Source organism: Nannospalax galili, unplaced genomic scaffold (assembly GCF_000622305.1).
Source record: "Nannospalax galili isolate Female #2095 unplaced genomic scaffold, S.galili_v1.0 scaffold135, whole genome shotgun sequence".
Classification (NCBI taxonomy): Eukaryota; Metazoa; Chordata; class Mammalia; order Rodentia; family Spalacidae; genus Nannospalax; species Nannospalax galili.
Window position 1 is genome coordinate 3,948,794 of NW_008338998.1, and position 18,058 is coordinate 3,966,851.

General features: G+C 42.9%; 1 protein-coding gene across 5 annotated transcripts in view; it reads right to left on the bottom strand.

The window, feature by feature from the left end:
- The window catches only part of Cyfip1 (cytoplasmic FMR1 interacting protein 1), a 114,188-nt gene that overhangs the window by 40,727 nt on the left and 55,403 nt on the right, over positions 1 to 18,058 (bottom strand). For 4 of the 5 annotated variants that reach the window (XM_008833648.3, XM_029563804.1, XM_029563806.1 and 1 more), the window contains exons 12-21: positions 14,982 to 15,104; positions 14,063 to 14,188; positions 11,286 to 11,452; positions 10,470 to 10,617; positions 8,902 to 9,055; positions 7,201 to 7,357; positions 5,310 to 5,406; positions 3,553 to 3,629; positions 3,336 to 3,444; positions 358 to 477 (exon numbers count right to left, since the gene is read on the bottom strand). In XM_008833648.3, the coding sequence (XP_008831870.1) occupies positions 358 to 477; positions 3,336 to 3,444; positions 3,553 to 3,629; positions 5,310 to 5,406; positions 7,201 to 7,357; positions 8,902 to 9,055; positions 10,470 to 10,617; positions 11,286 to 11,452; positions 14,063 to 14,188; positions 14,982 to 15,104 (1,278 nt within the window). Of the gene's footprint in view, positions 1 to 357; positions 478 to 3,335; positions 3,445 to 3,552; positions 3,630 to 5,309; positions 5,407 to 7,200; positions 7,358 to 8,901; positions 9,056 to 9,311; positions 9,460 to 10,469; positions 10,618 to 11,285; positions 11,453 to 14,062; positions 14,189 to 14,981; positions 15,105 to 18,058 lie in introns of all 5 variants that reach the window. The other variant, XM_029563808.1, reaches the window with a different exon arrangement.

An 18,058-nucleotide genomic window follows, 5' to 3' on the forward strand; every position in this document is an offset into this window, starting at 1 on the left:
TCTGCCTCCCAAGTGCTGGGATTAAAGGCATGTGCCACCACGCCCAGCTTGTAATTATTTTGATAGTTGGAAATTTTTATCTAATAACTAATCCATTCCTATTTCAAATTATAAGCACATTATTTAACTAAGTAGTACGTTATCTTTTTCCTCAATTAGGTGGAATTTATTCAAGATTAGGATTATTTTCTCTTTGAAGTTAATCTGAATCGCAAATACTAAGAATAGGTACTAGAATGATACTTGATATACATGAAGCTCAATTAGTGCCCAATCTTCTATTATCTCTACAAAAACTGACCTCCTATTAGGTCAATTTATTAATAGGGATGAAAACAAGTTAGTTCCAGTACTTACAACGATTGATGTCAAATCTTCACTTTCAAATCGTCCAATTGCCAGTTCTAGAGATTTGTACATGGCTGCTGAAACACGCTGTGTAATCAGACGATTAAGGTCGATTGACCTGCCTAGTAGCTGGAGGAAAGAGAGGGTCATAGATGTCAAGGCAAAGTATAAACACGAGGGCTGTCGAGATGGCCAGTAGGTAAAAGGCACTGCTAAGCCTGAAAACCTGAGTTCAATTCCTAGGACCCACATGGTAGAAAGAGAGAACCAACTCACACAAGGTGTCCTCTCACACACCCACCGCCACCACACACCCCCTGATGTCCTCCCCAAATTAATTAATTAAATTTAAAAAAATTTTAAAGATCAGACAGGAAAAACCCTATAAACAACAAAGAGCAAACAAGCATCAACACAAAATGCCCCTAGAAACCTAGTTTAGAAGAGAAGACAAGAAGGGACTAGAGAGATGGCTCAATGGCTAAGAGGATTGGCTGCTCTTGCAGAAGACCAGGATTCGAATCCCAGCACCCACATGGTGGCTAACAACCATCCATAACTCCAGTTCCAGAGGATCTGACGCTCTCTTCTAGCCTCCATGGGCATTGCACAACATGGGTGCACTTACATACATGCAGGCAATACACTCATACACATTAAATAAATAAATAAATAAATAAATAAATAAATAAATAAATAAATAAAATAAGTTAGTTTTCAATTGGAGGGGATTTGGAAGGATCAAAACATGTCTTCCCCACTGTAACCTACAAAACAACTATGATCCTGCTTTTGACACACCATCCTCATATGTTCTTGAACTCCTTGTGTTAGTCAGGACTCTCCAGAGAATCAACAGAGAGAGAGAGAGAGAGAGAGAGATTAAATAGTATTGCTATCATCATCATGGAGGTTGAGAACTTCCATGATCTGCTGTCTGTTCCCAAGAGAGCAGTCTAGAGAACTCACCCCACTGATCTAGTGTCAAAGTTACCCTAAGAACCTGAAAGGATACCCAGGAGCATGTTAACTGGTATGGTGCAGTGAAATCCTACAAGACCATCGCTGTCATGGAGTAGAACAGCTATGGTGACATACAAAAGGCCTTAGCCCCTATTCACGACATCTCAAAAGCAGAACATAAGGTGATAGCCATGTGGAAATGGCAATGAGGCTGTTGACTTTGCCTCCTGGAAAGAGGTAAGAAGGGTCATGAAATTCCAGTCACTACTTCCTCCTACTTCTGCTATACATGGTCTTGGGCTGCAAGCAATTCACAGGAGGCAGATGCTAGAGACACACAGGAGGCAGATTCCAGAGTTACATCGTTGGTAGAAGCTGCATTCACACAGGAGGCAATATAATATAATGTAATAGTATAATACATCATTAGGTGATTTGGTCAGTGTTTGAATATAAGCCTTACAGTAACTAAGACAGGTATGGCATCACTAGGTGATTAAACTGAGAGACGGAGCTAGAGAGAACCTTTAATTTATTTTTAATTTAAAAATTAAATGACAAAATGCCAGGTGTGGTGGCTCACACCTTTAATCCCAGCACTGAGGAGGCAAAAACAGGAGGTTCTCTGTGAGTTTGAGGCTAGCCTGGTCTACATTATCAAGTTCCAGGCCAGCCAGGGCTACACAATGAGCCTGGATTTCAAAACAAAACAAACAAACAAACAAACAAACAAACAAACAAACAAACAAGGAAGTGACCAAATAATGAAATTTCATGCCATTTCATACATGTGCATCACATCACTGCCCTTGGCTCACATTTATCATTGTCTACTCTTATCCCTCTTCATGCTAGTCCCTCATGTCCTTCCTATAGACACATTAAGTATATTTCAACTTAGACTGTATATGACAGAAAACATGCACTATTTGTCTGAGTCTGGCCTGTTTATCTTTCCATAATGATCTCCAATTCCTTCCGTTTCTCTGTGAATGACATGATTTCACCCGTCTTTACGGCTGAACAAACTTCCATCACGCATGTACACACATTTTTCTTCATCATTCAGTTAATGGTACTAAGGCTGTTCTACATCTTGGCTATTTTAATAGTGCTGCAATAAACATGTATGTGCAAGCATCTTTGTCTGACTCAGACCCCTTTTAGTACACACACAGCTTCACCTTTATCTTTTTTTTTTTTTTCGTCTTTTTGAGTCAGGGTCTCCCTGTAGCCCCAGCTGTCCTAGAACTCACTATGTAGACCAGGCTGGCCTTGAACTCACAGAGATCCGCCTGCCTCTGCCTCCCGAGTGCTGGGATTAAAGGCGTGCGCCACCACGTCCGGCCACCTTTATCTTTTTAGATAGAGTTGGGGCATCTTGGAGAAGGGGGAGATTCCTTTGGACTAAGCCATTAGCTAGAGCCCAAACAGAGTAGGTTCACAGAGCTACAATTTCTCCCATGTATTTGAGGCTATCCAATGAAAATTGTCTTTAAAAGTGTACCACTTTTTTAAAATATTTTATCATTTTTATTTTATGTGTATGAGTATATTGCCTGCATATATGTAAGTGCACCTGTGTTGTTCAATGCCCGCAAAGGTCAGAAGCAAGCATTGGATCCCCTGGAACTGGAGTTATGGATGGTTGTTGGCCACCATGTGGATGGTGGGAATCAAACCTGGGTCCTCTGTAAGAGCAGTCTGTGCTCTTCAAAACTGAGCCATCTCTCCAGCCCTAAAAGTGATCCACTTTTAAGCAGGTTGTGGTAATATGCACCTAAAATCTCAGTGACTCAGGAGGCTGAGGGAAGAAGATTGTTTGACCCCAGGAGTTTAAGACTAGCCTGGGCAACACTAAAAGATCCTCTTGGAAAAAAGAGAAAGAAGGAGGGAGGGTAAACCCCCAATACTTTATATGGAAATTCACGTCATGTAACATATTGATGCCTACACAAAAGTCCAATTAGCTTTAAGAAAAGCCCATCATTTCCAACATAACCTTCAGCAGAGGCTTGGCTCACCTGCACGTGCCTTTGTTTCAACAGTGTCTCATAGCGGTTAGATGGAGGCAGGTGGATTGTGGCTCCCTGGTTCTTGCATTCTGATCGTAACCGTTTATCAAGAAGCAAACTGGTGCAGAAGGGAGACGGGACATTTTTCACACATTGTGAAGTTTAATGGAACTATCAGGTTAAATTACCCAAGATTCTGTATGAGAATCACAAATCACATACTTACCTTCCTGCCATAACTTTGTAATATGCAAATATCTGGTCTGCCAGCTTATAAACGAATTGGTCAAAACATAGATTCACCTGACAAAAAAATAAAGCATGTTAGATCTCAACTCCTGAAACCAAGATCAAATAACAGCTCAAAAGCAAAATAGTTTTGCTTTGCTTTGTTTGCTTAGTTTTGTTGTTATTGTTGTTGTGGTGGTGGGGGGGGTTGTTTTTGTTTTTCTTGGTTTTGGGGTTTTTTTTTTTTTTTTTCTTGGTTTTGGGGTTTGTTTTTTTTTTTATATATAAGCATTTCCTATGTAGCTCAGGCTAACCTCAAATTCAAGATTTTCCTCCAGGCTGTTTCCTGAATCCCAGGATTACAGGAATCATATGTTACATGCCTGGCTTCAAAACCTTGATTAAAAGTAACAAGTTGAGGTTCTTCTTGGAAAAAAGGAAAAAATGATCTTGCCGTCCGACACGTCACATTAAATAATATGTGGTATGGCCAGGGGTAACCATGACGTCAGCACAAAAGGTGGCATTAGAACTTTATTGAAAAAAAGCCAGGCACACTGGCACACGTCTGTCATGATAGCACTTGTGAAGCTAAAGTAGGATCAGGGGTTCAAAGCTAGCCTAGGCTATATAGTGACTTTGGGACCAGCCTGGGTTATATTACAACTCTTGTCTCCAAATAACAAAGCACAACAACAACAACAACAACAAATCTTACTGAGGGACATAACACTCCTGTTTTCTCAAATGCAAAGAGATCTGAAAGTCCCTTTGCCACCTGCTCATAGAAAGGTAATATGAATTATGTCTGGGGTCACAGCTCATGTCCTTTGGGAACCACTGTCTGCTGGCACTTCCATGATGGATGGGCTGTAATAGCATGAAGTTGTCAAAGAAACACCCTTAAACCTACAGCCTCACTTGCAGACAGAGATATATCACTCATTGGAACCACAGGAAGAATGTGTGTACTCAGAGGCAGAACCTGTACTCTGTGTACTCTGTACAGAGAGAACCAGGAGGAATGTCTGTGCCCTTCATACAGCCTGCATTGCCTGGGAGCCATGTCATCACTCCTGAGAAAACACTGTAAAGTGTTGTCTGTGAGGAGGCAGAGCAGACCAGAGACATGAAATAATCTGTTGAGGTTAAGAAAATGCATCTCCTCAGGTATGTGTATGCTGACCTACCAATTCCATTTGTGGGACTTTATCCTTAATAAATAACCCAACGCAGCAGGTGTGATGGCTTACTCTTGTAATCCCAGTACTTGGAAGACTGAGGCAGGAGGATTGCCATGAGTTTGTGACCAGCCTGAGCTATGTCGTGAGTTCCAGGCCAGTTTGGGTAAGAGAAAGTATGAGAGAGAGAGAGAGAGAGAGAGAGAGAGAGAGAGAGAGAGAGAATACAAGAGGGAGGGAGGGAGAGAATACAAGAGGGAGGGAGGGAGGGAGGGAGAGAGAGAGAGAAAACTAAAATAGAGGTTGGTTCACTACAAAGATCATATTCCTAAAAGAAAACAGATAAGGACAGAGAAAGTCCTTACTGCTCAGAGGACAAGCACACCCTACCAGTGTCCTGTGTATAAGCAGAAGATGGTGAAGACAGAGGGGCTCATACCAAAATGCTTATTTCAGTATTTAAACTGTTTTATATTTAAAGAAAGTTTAATTCCTTGAGTACTCAGAAAAGGAGGAAATTTTAAGGTACTTAATAAAAGGAAACTAAAAGGGGCCAAGGTTGCTGGACTCTTACCTCTGCCTCAATTTCGTCATAGAGAAACTGCTTGCTGAACCTGGTGAGCGCATAGTGAGCACTGTCATTGTAGAGGTCCAGGGAGTAGAGGACGTACCTGCAGAGCATGTACACTGGTCACTCTGCAGCCTCCCGAGGCCCTGACTTGTTTGCCTACCCCTGGAGAAATTTAACTATCATTTAAAGAAAAATGATTTCTTACTTCACATGCTAAATGGTGTTCCTGTAGAGAGCTGTATTTTATGGGACTGTCACATGTGAACAGGCCAGGGAGAGCCAGGTAGCCTATCCCATATGGAGAATGTACTCACAAAGGCCACCCAGACAAAGGCCTCCACAAACCTGTATCTTCTCCATATTGTGATTTCAACATTTTTACAACTGCAAGTATTCGGTAGTTTGTGGAGTTTTTTGCAATGTTAATTGTGTGTGTGTGTGTGTATCTATGTCTGTGTCTGTGCGTCTGTGTGTAGGTATCAGACAAAGGCCTCCACAAACGTGTATCTTCTCCATATTGTGATTTCAACATTTTTACAACTGCAAGTATTCAGTAGTTTGTGGAGTTTTTTGCAATGTTAATTGTGTGTGTGTGTGTGTGTGTGTGTGTGTGTGTGTATCTATGTCTGTGTCTGTGCGTCTGTGTGTAGGTATGTGCATGTGATTGCAGGTGTCCACAGAGGACAGAAGATGATGTCAAATCCCCTGAAGCTGGAGTTACAGGTCATTGTGAGCCTCCAAATCTGAGTGCTAGGAACTGAAGTCAGGTCTGCAAGAGTTCTTTAAGTGCTGAGCCATTTCTCTGCTCCAGATTTGTTTCCTTGTTTGTTTTTGTTAAAGAATAGTCATAAGTTCTGAGATACACAGATATACAGACAGTGAACTATGATTAACAATGATGTAGTGGATATTTCAAAACAGCTTAAATTTCCAAGGTCTTGCCAGAAAGCAATGATGCATATGTGTGGTGGTGGATGCACTAGTTACCTTGATTTGATCACTGCAAAATATACACATGCATTGAGGTAGCACATTGTGTCCCATAAGTATGAATGTGTGCCAATTTTCAAAAGTACATTTTAAAAGATTTTGTTATTTTAAAAATGAACTCTCTGACTTAAAAATGAAGTTTCTTGATCTCACAGCTGATCATAAACATGTCCAGTACTGGGCCAAGGCTAACATGAGTCTGATCAAAAGGCAGTGGCCAGTGGGCTTTGGAAAAGCCGAGTGAGCAGGTAGGCCCAAGTTGGAGAAGACAGCTGCCCTCTCTCTGGCTCTCCACACTGCTCCAGCGCTTTGGAACAGGCTGCCTGCCACCAAGTAGACAGCAATAGTCCTGACAAACACCTGGGTTCCACAAAGGACCTTATGGGTTGCTTACAAAGAACTTACTCACCTGGTCACCCCTCAGTTGTTCATATAACACCCCATTTTTATGGCTTTCTTTTCCATGTAAGTCATATTTTCAGATGGATCCCACTGTCCTGACCCAGAATCCTGATACCCAAAAGTAAATCTATCCAAATAATACTTCCTTCTCAAATTCATCTAGGTCAAAGTCTGTACCATGCAAGGGGCCAGGCTAAGCGAGGGCTCTGAGTCCCACATCCCTGGTTCAGTGGGCACAGGCTCATTTCAGCTCCCTAATCTAGGCTGCATCCACAGGGCCTCACCCAGCTTCCATGCAAACAACGACCTTGACTATTTCTACTGCCTAAGCTCCTGATTTCAATCTGAAGTCATGAAACTGGAGCTTTACCCCAGAGAATATGATTTCCAATGAAATGTTTCAGGTAGCCGGCCCCCTCTGACCCCCAACTTCCATATACTTCTGAGAATCATGGGTCACTAAAAACCAAGGCTCAAGAAGCAGGCCCAGAGAAACACTCACTCCATCATCGATGCCTCCTTGGTCTCTAGGATGTGGTCAGTCAGGATCCAGGGCATGGACATCTCAATGGGGAACTGGATCCTCCTGCCCATGGTCAGCTCCAGGAAGAACTCTCGGAACCACAGCTGTGAAAGGTCACAGCACTGCTGCAGTGTTTCTTGAAGGATTCAATTGATACTAGGTTATCTTCCGCAAGCAGAAAATGATTCAGCACAAAGGTAACAAAGTGTTGCATGCAGGTTGTGGCTCCTTCGTGCTTAGCTCCCAGCCATGCAGCATGGATGCAAGCGGGAAGGGGTCACAGGCACTTCAGATGAGGGACAAGACTAACATAGGTGTGGCCACAGGTACAGGCCAGGACCCTGCACACCTGGGCAGCCAGTGTCCTCCCGCCAGCAGGGACCTCAACAACCCTTCTTGGCAGATCGGGACAATGTTCTTTTGAAAAGGAAAAGTAAATACAGGACAATAGGTTGACCATCTCTAATCTGAAAACCAGATATCCCAAATGCTCCAAAATCTCAAAATTCTTAGGTGCCAACATGATGTCACAAGTGGAATATTCCACATTTGATCTTAAGTGATGGGCTGAAATCAAAATACAGACACAAAGAATATTAAACAGTCTTGCATTGCTTAATGACAGCCATACTTTGAGAAATGCACTGCTAGGTGACTATCATCGTGTGAAAATCATAGCGTACCCTTACTTGTTGATGCAAACTAAGATTGCTGTAATACCAACAGGCAACATAATTTTATGGGCCAGTCATGTATATGATTTGAAGTTTGCTGAAAAATGGTTATGCAGCTCATGACTGCATAAAATTACCTCCAGACTATGTATATGAGGTGTTTAAGAAACAGTTTTGGATTTAAATTTTGGTCCAATCCCCAAAATCTGTCAATACGCATATCCAAATACTTCCCCCACCCCTGACCTCCCCCAAATTGGAAGCATTTCCAGTTACAAGCATTTCAGATGAGGGATGTACAGCCTACGTTTCCCTTTATATAAGGATAAACACCAGTGTCGCAGATGCAAGGTTACATGCAAATTTAGGGGAGGTCCAACTAATGCAAAACTAGAAACATTTAAAACTATAAAGACTTATTTTTTCTTTTCTCAGTACAGTTAAAGCATTACTATTTATTTCAATACCTGCAGCACCCCCGGCAAGGCACAGAGGCCTCCTGTTCTAAGTAGAAGACGTGGACAGCTGGATGAGGCCATAGGCGGACACACGGAGGGTAGAAAGCACCCACCAGTGCCAGGTCACAGTGGCTGGGTGTCACCAAAATGGTGACTCACCTGTCTCAGGGCACTTTTGCTACCTAGGCACGTCACTACCAGTGGGGTAGTCCTTCTATGTATCAATGCCTGATCTTGATCCATGTACAGGTTATGTTTGCCTGTGTTCTGGACTCTGACTCTGTTCACCCTGCAGGGCCAGTCACAGGCCCACAGTCCTTGTCCTTCTATGGGCCATACCCCATAAAGGCCATGGCAGAAGCTAAAGATGGCAGGGGAGCTGGAGGATCTGCAGGATGTCCGGCCACCACCACAAAGGTTAGGACGTGGCACCATGTGGGTGCATAAGGGGATGGGCAGGAGAACAGTGAGGCAGGCAGAAGCGTCCTAGGTGGTGTTAGCAGTGTTAGAGCATGCCAGGCCGGACTCTGGTCAGCACTGTCTCTTACCACTGAAATTTATCAAGTGAGTGTAGAAGAATGACTCTCGATGAAATTTTTCTATGTCCAATATGGTGGGCCCCTCAAGGCTACTTCTCAAGGTTTTCTTGGAACCACTTTTATCTGCAATGAGGGATTCTAGCATAGTTCTCACCATGTAAAGCTGTATTATCCAAGGAGATATTTGTGGGGAAAAAAATATACATGGCACATTAGTTACACCAAGAGAGAAAACTAGAGAAGGACTGCTCCACTATGCCTTGACTAAGTCCCATGCCCAAGCACTCAGGGCAGGCTCTCCAGGAGGCCTGGGCACCCAAGCGGCCAGGGTGCTGCTTCTTAGGGTAAAGAGCTACTTATAGCAGAGCAGTTCACCTCCGCATCATAAGCATCAACAAGAAAAACAAATGATGTCTTACCACCAAAGGTTAAAAGAGGTGGATAGGTGTACGACTGCCTCAGAAACGCGTTTACCACATGCAAGAGCCTTTCCATGCCCAGAGACTTGAGCTGCCTCAGCAGCTCGGCAGAGCTCAAGGACTCCGCCATGGTGCGCACCAGGTAGAGCTAGACACAGACAGACAGGGAAGGAGAAGCGGGAGAGAGCCGTTAGTCACATGATGCACATGCCTGGGTTGGGGACACAGGGACAGGCACACGGAACTGAGGAGTAGAAGGCACTGATATGTCTCATACAGACCCTGGAGGGCCGTCCCCCAGAATGGCCAAGAGCCTTCCTCCTGATGCTTTAGAAGTTCCATATAGACTCAGCCATGTGCTTTGCTGGTAACTTTCTAGAGGAGTGATAGAAGAGATTACGAAGCCTCTGACAGAGACGCATAAGAAGTTCAAGGTTCCAGAAAAAAGCAGAGGAGCATGAGAAACCCAGTGTGAGTCAGTGAGAAGTACCTAAGGAAGGCTACACACACCAGAGGGGAGAGCAGCAAAGATGGCTGAAGATCAGGACACATGGAAACAAAATGTCATCACCTTTGGAAGCACTCACGTGCAGATCTGACATAAAATTACAACCATACATTCAAACACTGATCAAGAAACACAAATGTGCTGGTGCACGCCTGTAATTCTAGGGGGCCGAGACAGGAAGACTTACGGAGTTTGAGGCTACCCTGAGCTAGGCCATTTGAGGCTAGAACACCCTATCTTAAAATATCCAGAACCACTGCTGGGTGTGGTGGAGCATGACTATATAATCCCAGCACTCAGGAGGTGGAGGCAGGAGGATTAGGAGTTTGAGACCAGCCTGGGCTACGTGAGACCCCATCTCAAAAACTCAAAAAAGAAAAAACAAACACAGTATAAATATGAAAATGAAGGCATCTACCAATATTTTGCAGACAGAAGTTGAAGTAGAGTCAGCTGACTTCTGCAGTTAAATGAAAAAAAGATACTCACAGAAATGTCTGTTTTAGACTCACTTGAACAAGGTACAATGGAAGAGCAGAAAAGCCTCAGAGAGAACAGGATTTGCCTGAGCAGAGCCATGTACCATCATTTCAGTCCTGACCCATCTGCCCCCATCCTTGGCCCAGTTTTAGGACAGAGGGGACGAGAACCTGTGTGCTGGAGGGTCCCACGGCTCGGCGCGGCACTTTGATGTCAAAGCCACTCTTAGGATCCTTCTCACCCCGCAGAGCTGGGTCGTTGAAGGGCTCGTGCCCAGTCTCCCAGTCACAGACAGTCTTCCTGATAGCCTGTAGGACACTGAAGAGTCCCATCAAGTTATCAGACAGGAACTTTCTACAGTCATTGCATCTCCTCACCTAACTGGCTCTTCCAGACAGCCAACACGCAAACAAAAGAGAGTCGTCTGGTTGAAGGAGTGACATGGCAATAGTATAGCTCATATGAAACTTACAAAGTACATTCTTTGAAGTGTTACTATTCCCAGAAGACTTATCTAGCTGCAATTTGCAACAATTAGCCAAGCAATTTCTGAATACTAGCCAAGTGGCCAAGTTAGTGCAGAGAGAGCAGAACTATACTAAATTTTTGCAAAAATCTGTTATTTTTGTCAGACTTGTAGCACAGTCTAGAAGAAATAAAAGCAAAATGGCTAAAGATTGTATATTTAGGGAAAGGAGAATAAAAGTGTGGGGCCTCCTATCCCTGAATGCCTGGTGACTAGAATTTGCCCTTGTCCCTGGGTCTCCAAACTCCTTACCACCTAGTAGAAAACTAACTGTTGTTGTTCAGGTTATTAAATGAACTTACCACATTCTATGTGAAGGTAATTCATCAAAAATGTGACTAGAGGTTGAAGATAAGTGCACTAAGCCTACTTATGAAAATGTGACACTCCACCAGTCCGAACCCAAACTCCTCTCATTGCTTTGGGGCAGGGCCTGTATGGATGAGTGTGCAAGGCTGACCTCTGAATGACGTTCTTTTTCTTCTTGATGGCCTGCCGCAGTGGCTCCCTGAGGGTCACCTGGGAGAAGTCCTGCAGTGCAGCATAGACAGTATGCCGGATGGCATGATTGAAGACACTCTCCATCCTGCCCATCAGCACCTGCAGGCCTTTGATCATTGCAATCACCTGCAGGGATATGGCTTTTGTCAGCTGAAGGGTAAGAGGAGACTGCTCTTCACTGTTCAGAAAGTCTCTTCCTCACCCACAGACCTTTGTCTTCCCTCCCTCCTTTCTATTACACAGCAGCCTGGTCAGTCACCATCTTCTCCACAGCAGATGACTGAGCGTGCTCTGTGACTGCCTAGAACTGACCTCATCTCATCACACCATGAGGGCCTTGAGGGCAGTGATGTGCCTGACTCAAATATACCCCTGTCCATCACGACCCACCATTCCTGGTGAACTCCAAATAGAAAAGAAAAAATTCAAGGAATCAATGATAGTAATCAGAAAAGGAAAAAAGAAGTCCCAAGAATTTGTATCTTAAATCTCACTTGTTAAACAATAATGGGACAGTGAATTACACATGGAAAAGGCCTAGAGAAAAATGAAGCCAACTGCTAGAAGTATGACTGTGACAGCATCACAGACACTACACTTCCCTAAGGTTACAGGTAGGGTTGAGGTGTTTGGAAAACTGTTTGATGATTTTTTTCTGATAGAAATTGAAGGAAAAAAAGGAAATTTACTTTAAAAAGCACATGGAGAAACTATATTTGAATGAAAATACCTGGGCTGCTGGGAGGGGCAGAGACAGTCTCTTTCAAGCACGGGAATTTTGATAGGTTAACCAGGCTCCAGTGGATGGACCCATAACGAAGGACATGGGGGGGGGCAAATTAGACTCTATAAGCCTCATTATGTATAAACATGATAAGGGGAAGTAGAGATGGGGAGGGGATCTAAATATCAATTATGTTGAATGAAAATCACAAAAATTCAATAAAAACATTTATAATTCAATAATAAAAAGTAATGAATTTTAAAAATAGGTAAAGGGGGGCTGGAGAGATGGCTCAGTGGTTAAGAGCACTGACTGCTCTTGCAGAGGACCCGGGTTCAATTCCCAGCACCCACACAACAGCTATGAATCATCCTTAACTCCAGTTCCAGGGGAATCTGAAACCGTCTTCTGACTTCTACAGCATTGCATGATACAGTGCACTCACATACATGCAGGCAATACGCTTACACACATAAAATAAAAATAATAAATAAAATATTTAAAAAATAGGTAAAGGAATAGAAACATTTATCCAAAGAACATATACAAATGGACAACAAATAACAAAGAGAAGGGCTAGAAGTCAAGCTGCTGCATCATTTGCAGATGTGATTACATCAGTAGAAAACCCAAAAGAATCTATGCATACTTTAGTACACTGAGCTTAGATAAGTTGGTAGATGTAAAGGAAAATATTTAAAAATTTACATTTTAGCCGGGCGTGGTAGTGCATGCCTGTAATCCCAGCACTAGCGAGGCAGAGGCAGGTGGATCTCTCTGAGTTCAAGGCCAGCCTGGTCTACATAGTGAGTTCTAGGACAGCTGGGGCTACAGGGAGACCCTGTCTCAAAAAGACCAAAAAAAAAAATTTACATTTTAAAGATATTGGGAAACATTCAAATACATCAGCTGTAAGCACTAACAGCCAGAAATAAAACAAAATCTCTGGAATTTGCAGAGCTATAAGGTAGAAATTAAAGAGACTCTAAACAAATGAGATACATAACATACTAAAAAGAGACTTAATATAAGTAGCTCATCAGTTGTCCCTAAAATGATCTAGAGACTTATATATCCTGATGAAAATTCCAATAGATTTCACTGTGGGATATAAAAAGATGATTAAAAATTTCTATGATGGGCTGGCGAGATGGTTCAGTGGGTAACAGCACCTGCCATCCAGGCTTAGTGACCCGAGTTCCAGCTCCAGAACCCACTGTAGAGAGAGAAAACTGACACCCAGAAGTTGACACACACACACACACACACACACACACACACACACACACACACACACACACACACACCCCAAAGCAAAACAAATAAATAAAAGTTAAATGCCTAAGAAAATATGAAAGCAAAGTGTAGCCCAAGAATTCTTGAAGAAGGCACAATGGCATGCTTTACCAGACATGAGATTATTGTAAAGCTATAAAATGGTGTTGAGAAAGGATAGACTTGGGAGTTCAAGAATTAACTTCAGATCTCAATGTGAAAGGCAAAATAGTAAAACATCCATCCAGAAGACAATGTAAAATACTTTTATAATATTAAGGTGTGCAAAGATTTCTTAACACTGAAAAAGTACAGCAATGTAAGAAAACAGATTGGTTGGCACTAGAATTAAGAACTTTTGTCCATTAAAAGGCCCCAGGAGAGCTGAGCCACAGATACGCGAGAACAGGATTAGTAGCCACTATGGGCAGAAACACCCAGAGCTCGCTACACAGCTCTCCTCTCAGGTGGCAGAGACCAAATACAGCTCATTCATTGTCTTCCCACATCCAAGAAACTGGTCTCCGCTCATAAGCATGGGCAAAGGAGCTGGCCATCTGCTTAGAGGGGCTGCCAGCACAGACTCAAGGAACTAACCCACAATTCTCTCTGACAGATGCAGTGGGCTGCCTTCCAAAAAAGCATAAAAGGACAGTTTGTCCATGTTTTTCCTTTGCTTTTGAAAGGGAAGACAGGATCAGTCACAGAAGGACGAGGAAACAGGCAGGTGTGCTCACCTCTACCAGGGCAAACTTCTCCTCGCTGGTGTAGTTGTAGCGCGTGGCACGCTCATACTCCTCGGCATTGTCAGGGCAGTCCTTGTTGGAGTACTTGTCGGTTGGGTGTACAAGCTTCCAGGAATACTGCAGTCAAAGAGAGACATTCCATACTGAAAGCAAAACACTTGACTTCTGGTCAGATGTGACCATGGCTAAAGCCACCAAAAGGTGAGCCTTTAAACAAGTACTATTTTCTGGAATTCTCTCTCTCTCTCTCTCTCAACACACAGGCACACTCTGCGTTTCCAGAAAAACAGCAAATACTCAGACCACATAAGTCAGATTTGAGAACTAAACCCAGGCAAAATGGCCTGATTGTTGTATGTTGAGTATGTAAAACTTCAGGCATTTTATCAGCATTATAAAAAAAAGGCCTTTCAAATGATCATGGGCTCTTCCGATTAGATCATTTTTATCTGATTAAAATAAACTCAAAAAAACTTAGGTAACTTAGAATTATTCAAATCTTTATATGTTATCAGAAATAATTTTATTAACCTTAAAGATTAATGGCTAGAATTCCAAAGAATAAAATGTTGGTCAAAAAATAAGAATTACGTCTGGTAAAGGTGTTTGCCACCAACTCTGATAACCAGAGTTTGCCCTCTGGTAGGAGAGAACATTTTAGTTTCATTGATACCTGAAAAGATGAGGTCCTTTATTTATATCACACATAAACGGAATATACGCTGAGTCACCTTGAAACTTTTATATGGATATATATTCTAGGGTCAATTAAAAAAGTTGAATGATTCCTTCTGGACCCATTTATCCAATTTCCTGACAAGTTCTGGAAGAAAAGCACTTCTAACCAACCAGGAATAGCGGCATACTTAGTTGCTTGGATTTCCAAACACACTGAGAGTACAGTGCCTACCACTTCCATCACATGTGCACTCCACTGTGACAGCAGCTGCAGGCCCTGCAGAGCTAGGTCGAAGAGCTTCCGGTACTCTGCATCTGTCTTCTGGGCCTCCTGACGGCCCGACCCTGTGACTACCTAGGACACACAGGCAAAGATGTTAGGAGAGAAACCACAGACAAGCTGACCTCTTACTGCTGTGGAACACTGTTCTAGGCATGACATGACTACTCTCCTCTACAACTTGCAGCAGCAGTGGTTACCCTGAGGTGACCCCATAACATCTGTCCAGGAGGAGCTCATGGAGACCCTGCTCCTCCTCCAGAATATATAAGCAGTTAACTCTTGCTAGGGGAGAGGAGCTCATGAGGCCTTCTGCTCCTCTCAGACAGCAAACAGTTACCAGCTGCTAGGTTCTTTGGTGGTGTAGCCACTCAAAAGTTGCTCTTTTTCCTGTATGTAACCCCTCACCTATGTTCCTATAACCCCAGCTAAAATACTGGTTCACCTAGCTAGACTTGGATGGAACTGTTTCCTTGGTCTCTCATTAGTGCCCTATCTTAGGTGAATAGACATTTGTCTTCCCAGGAAAAGCTCACACAATATCCATAAAACCTACTCTAGGAATCGATTCTAAGTTACATATGCATCTGGGCATGGTGGCACATGCCTTTAATCCCAGCTCTCAGAAGGCAGAGGCAGGCAGATCTCTGTAAGATGAAGGTCAGCCTTGTCTACATAGTGAGTTCTAGGCCAGCTGGGGCTACAGAGAGACCCTGTCTCAAAAAAGGTAAAGCAAAATAGAAAGAGCAAACGAAATGTCACATATGCAAAAAAATACAGAATGGGCAAAGCTTGAATATTCTCCCCCACTTCTTGCTACATAGCTCACACTCACCTTGAACTCACTATCTTCCTGTGTTGACTAACTCGCTGCTGGGTTACAGGTGTGCACCATTAGGCCTGTTGTTTTTGCTCTGCTTTGTTTTCTGATTGTTTTGTTGTTTGGGTTTTGGGTTTTTTTTTTTGATTGCACACTGCTAGAGATGGACTTCACACATGGGCAAGCACTCTACTACTGAGCTATACTCTCAGGCCCCTAAATAGACATTTCTGAAAAAACAGATGTAGAATTGTCCAATGAATACATGAAAGATGCTTAATGCCATTGATCAACAGGCATTTCAAATGCAAACCTATTAAGATCAGGCTGTGCCCTGCTCTAAATTATCTCAAAACGTTTAAAACAGTGGTATTTCAGACTGTGCCTTGCTGTGAAAGACTCCATTTTGCAAGCACTATTTGACTCTACTTTGAGTGCAAACACAGAAATAGGATGACTATGAACCTTGGTGGGCACAAAAACAATACTAACTGTCCAGCAGTGCCCACAAGGAACAGACTGATATATAAGTTATTCCTAAAAGTAAAAGGGTACCTGTAGGAAACCAGGATGGCATGCCCTAGGGTGAGATGAGCCTAAAACTTTTTAAGTCCAGGCTGCAGTCTCTGCTAAAGGGAGGGGCACAACAGCAGCTCTGATAATTCCTGTCTTGCAGAAAACGGCAGGGCTAGCTGGAGAAAAGTGGCCATGTCAAAAGTTTAGGCTCCTTGCTCTGTGGCAAAGTATTTTGGTCAACAGTCCTCAGCCCACCTCCCTGTCCTGAACAAATAACTCAGCTATCATTAGCTAAGAGATTAGGCCAGGTTAAAGGGTTTACTTACTCCTGAGCTAAAAGCTAAAAGTTTGCCATGCTTTTAGCCCTAAGAAAGAAAACACTGTGGCCAATAAATTACCAGATAGGCATTGGTAACCTTGAGTAAAAGTTCAAGCATCCTGCTGGCACCAACTAAAAGGCTATATGGCCTGTTTCTTTGTGTCCTAAATCTTTGTATGTAATTGCCAAAACCCACATGACTGCCAGTTCCTTGTAATATATAAAAACCCTCTGAATTTTGTAATAAGCAGCTTGTAAAGGAAAACGCAAGTCCTAGGGTCATTATTCTCTGTCACTGAAGCAAGGTTCCCTGATGAGCAAAGCAAACCTGAGTCTCTATGGGTGCTACCCTATAAATTTATCAAAGTAAATCAGAACCATGAGCACATGGTGTATTAATACCATACCAGGAAAACCAAGTCTGAGAACTTATCTGAACATACCAGTCCAAGGAAAGGGTACAACTCCCTCACCTAGATCTCATGGATACCATGGCAAAGCCTGCACAGACCTGTCATCTGACCAGTCAATATGTGCATGTCAAGAGATCTACAGAAAGTGCAACTGTCCCAGGGGTTTCCCCTGGGCTTGGTCCCCACTGCTGACGAAGCCTACTTATCGATCCATCCACACATGTGTCCATCTGGAATTGCTGTAGTCTATCTGACCTTGCCCTCGCCCTCATCCTCCAGGTCTCCTGGACCTTTCTACTACAATCAATTCAACCCTGAGGCTCAACTCAAACCTGTGACCCTACAACCTGACCCTGCAGAAGTGCCTCCAGCAGACCTCCAGCAGTGGTCATTCTCTGACCCCACAGAAACCCTCTTTCTATCCCTATCAGCCTTATGCTGGTCTCTAGTTAAGCTTTCCTTCTTGAAACTCTTGAACTCTGCAGTAGACTCTTTAACCCTTTGTGGCCATTCTGTAATCTACATATGTATAGATAGATATATTTACTATGTGATTTGTAATGTGTGATCTGAGAGTTAATATTAGTAGTTAATATTAGAATAAAAGGGCTTGTGTTTACCTCAGCCAACTATCAAGGGATCTGGAAATACGTGGCAAATTCCTATCAAGGAAACTGACATATCTTATAATTTATTTTTCCTATAAATTCTGACATTGAGGAATGACACAAACATGTTCATCTATGTTTCTAACATAGCACACTCAAGGGAAAATCACAACCATATACCACTTCAGATCCACCAGAAAAGCCAAAATAAAAAATAAAAATAGGCAGGTGATAGTAATCCCAGCAGTTAGAAGCCTAAGGAATGAGGATCAAGGCTCACAGTGAACCTGTGCTGCATAGTAAGTCCATGCTTAAAAAGGGGGAAGAAGGTGTAGGACAGATGGCCAGAAATT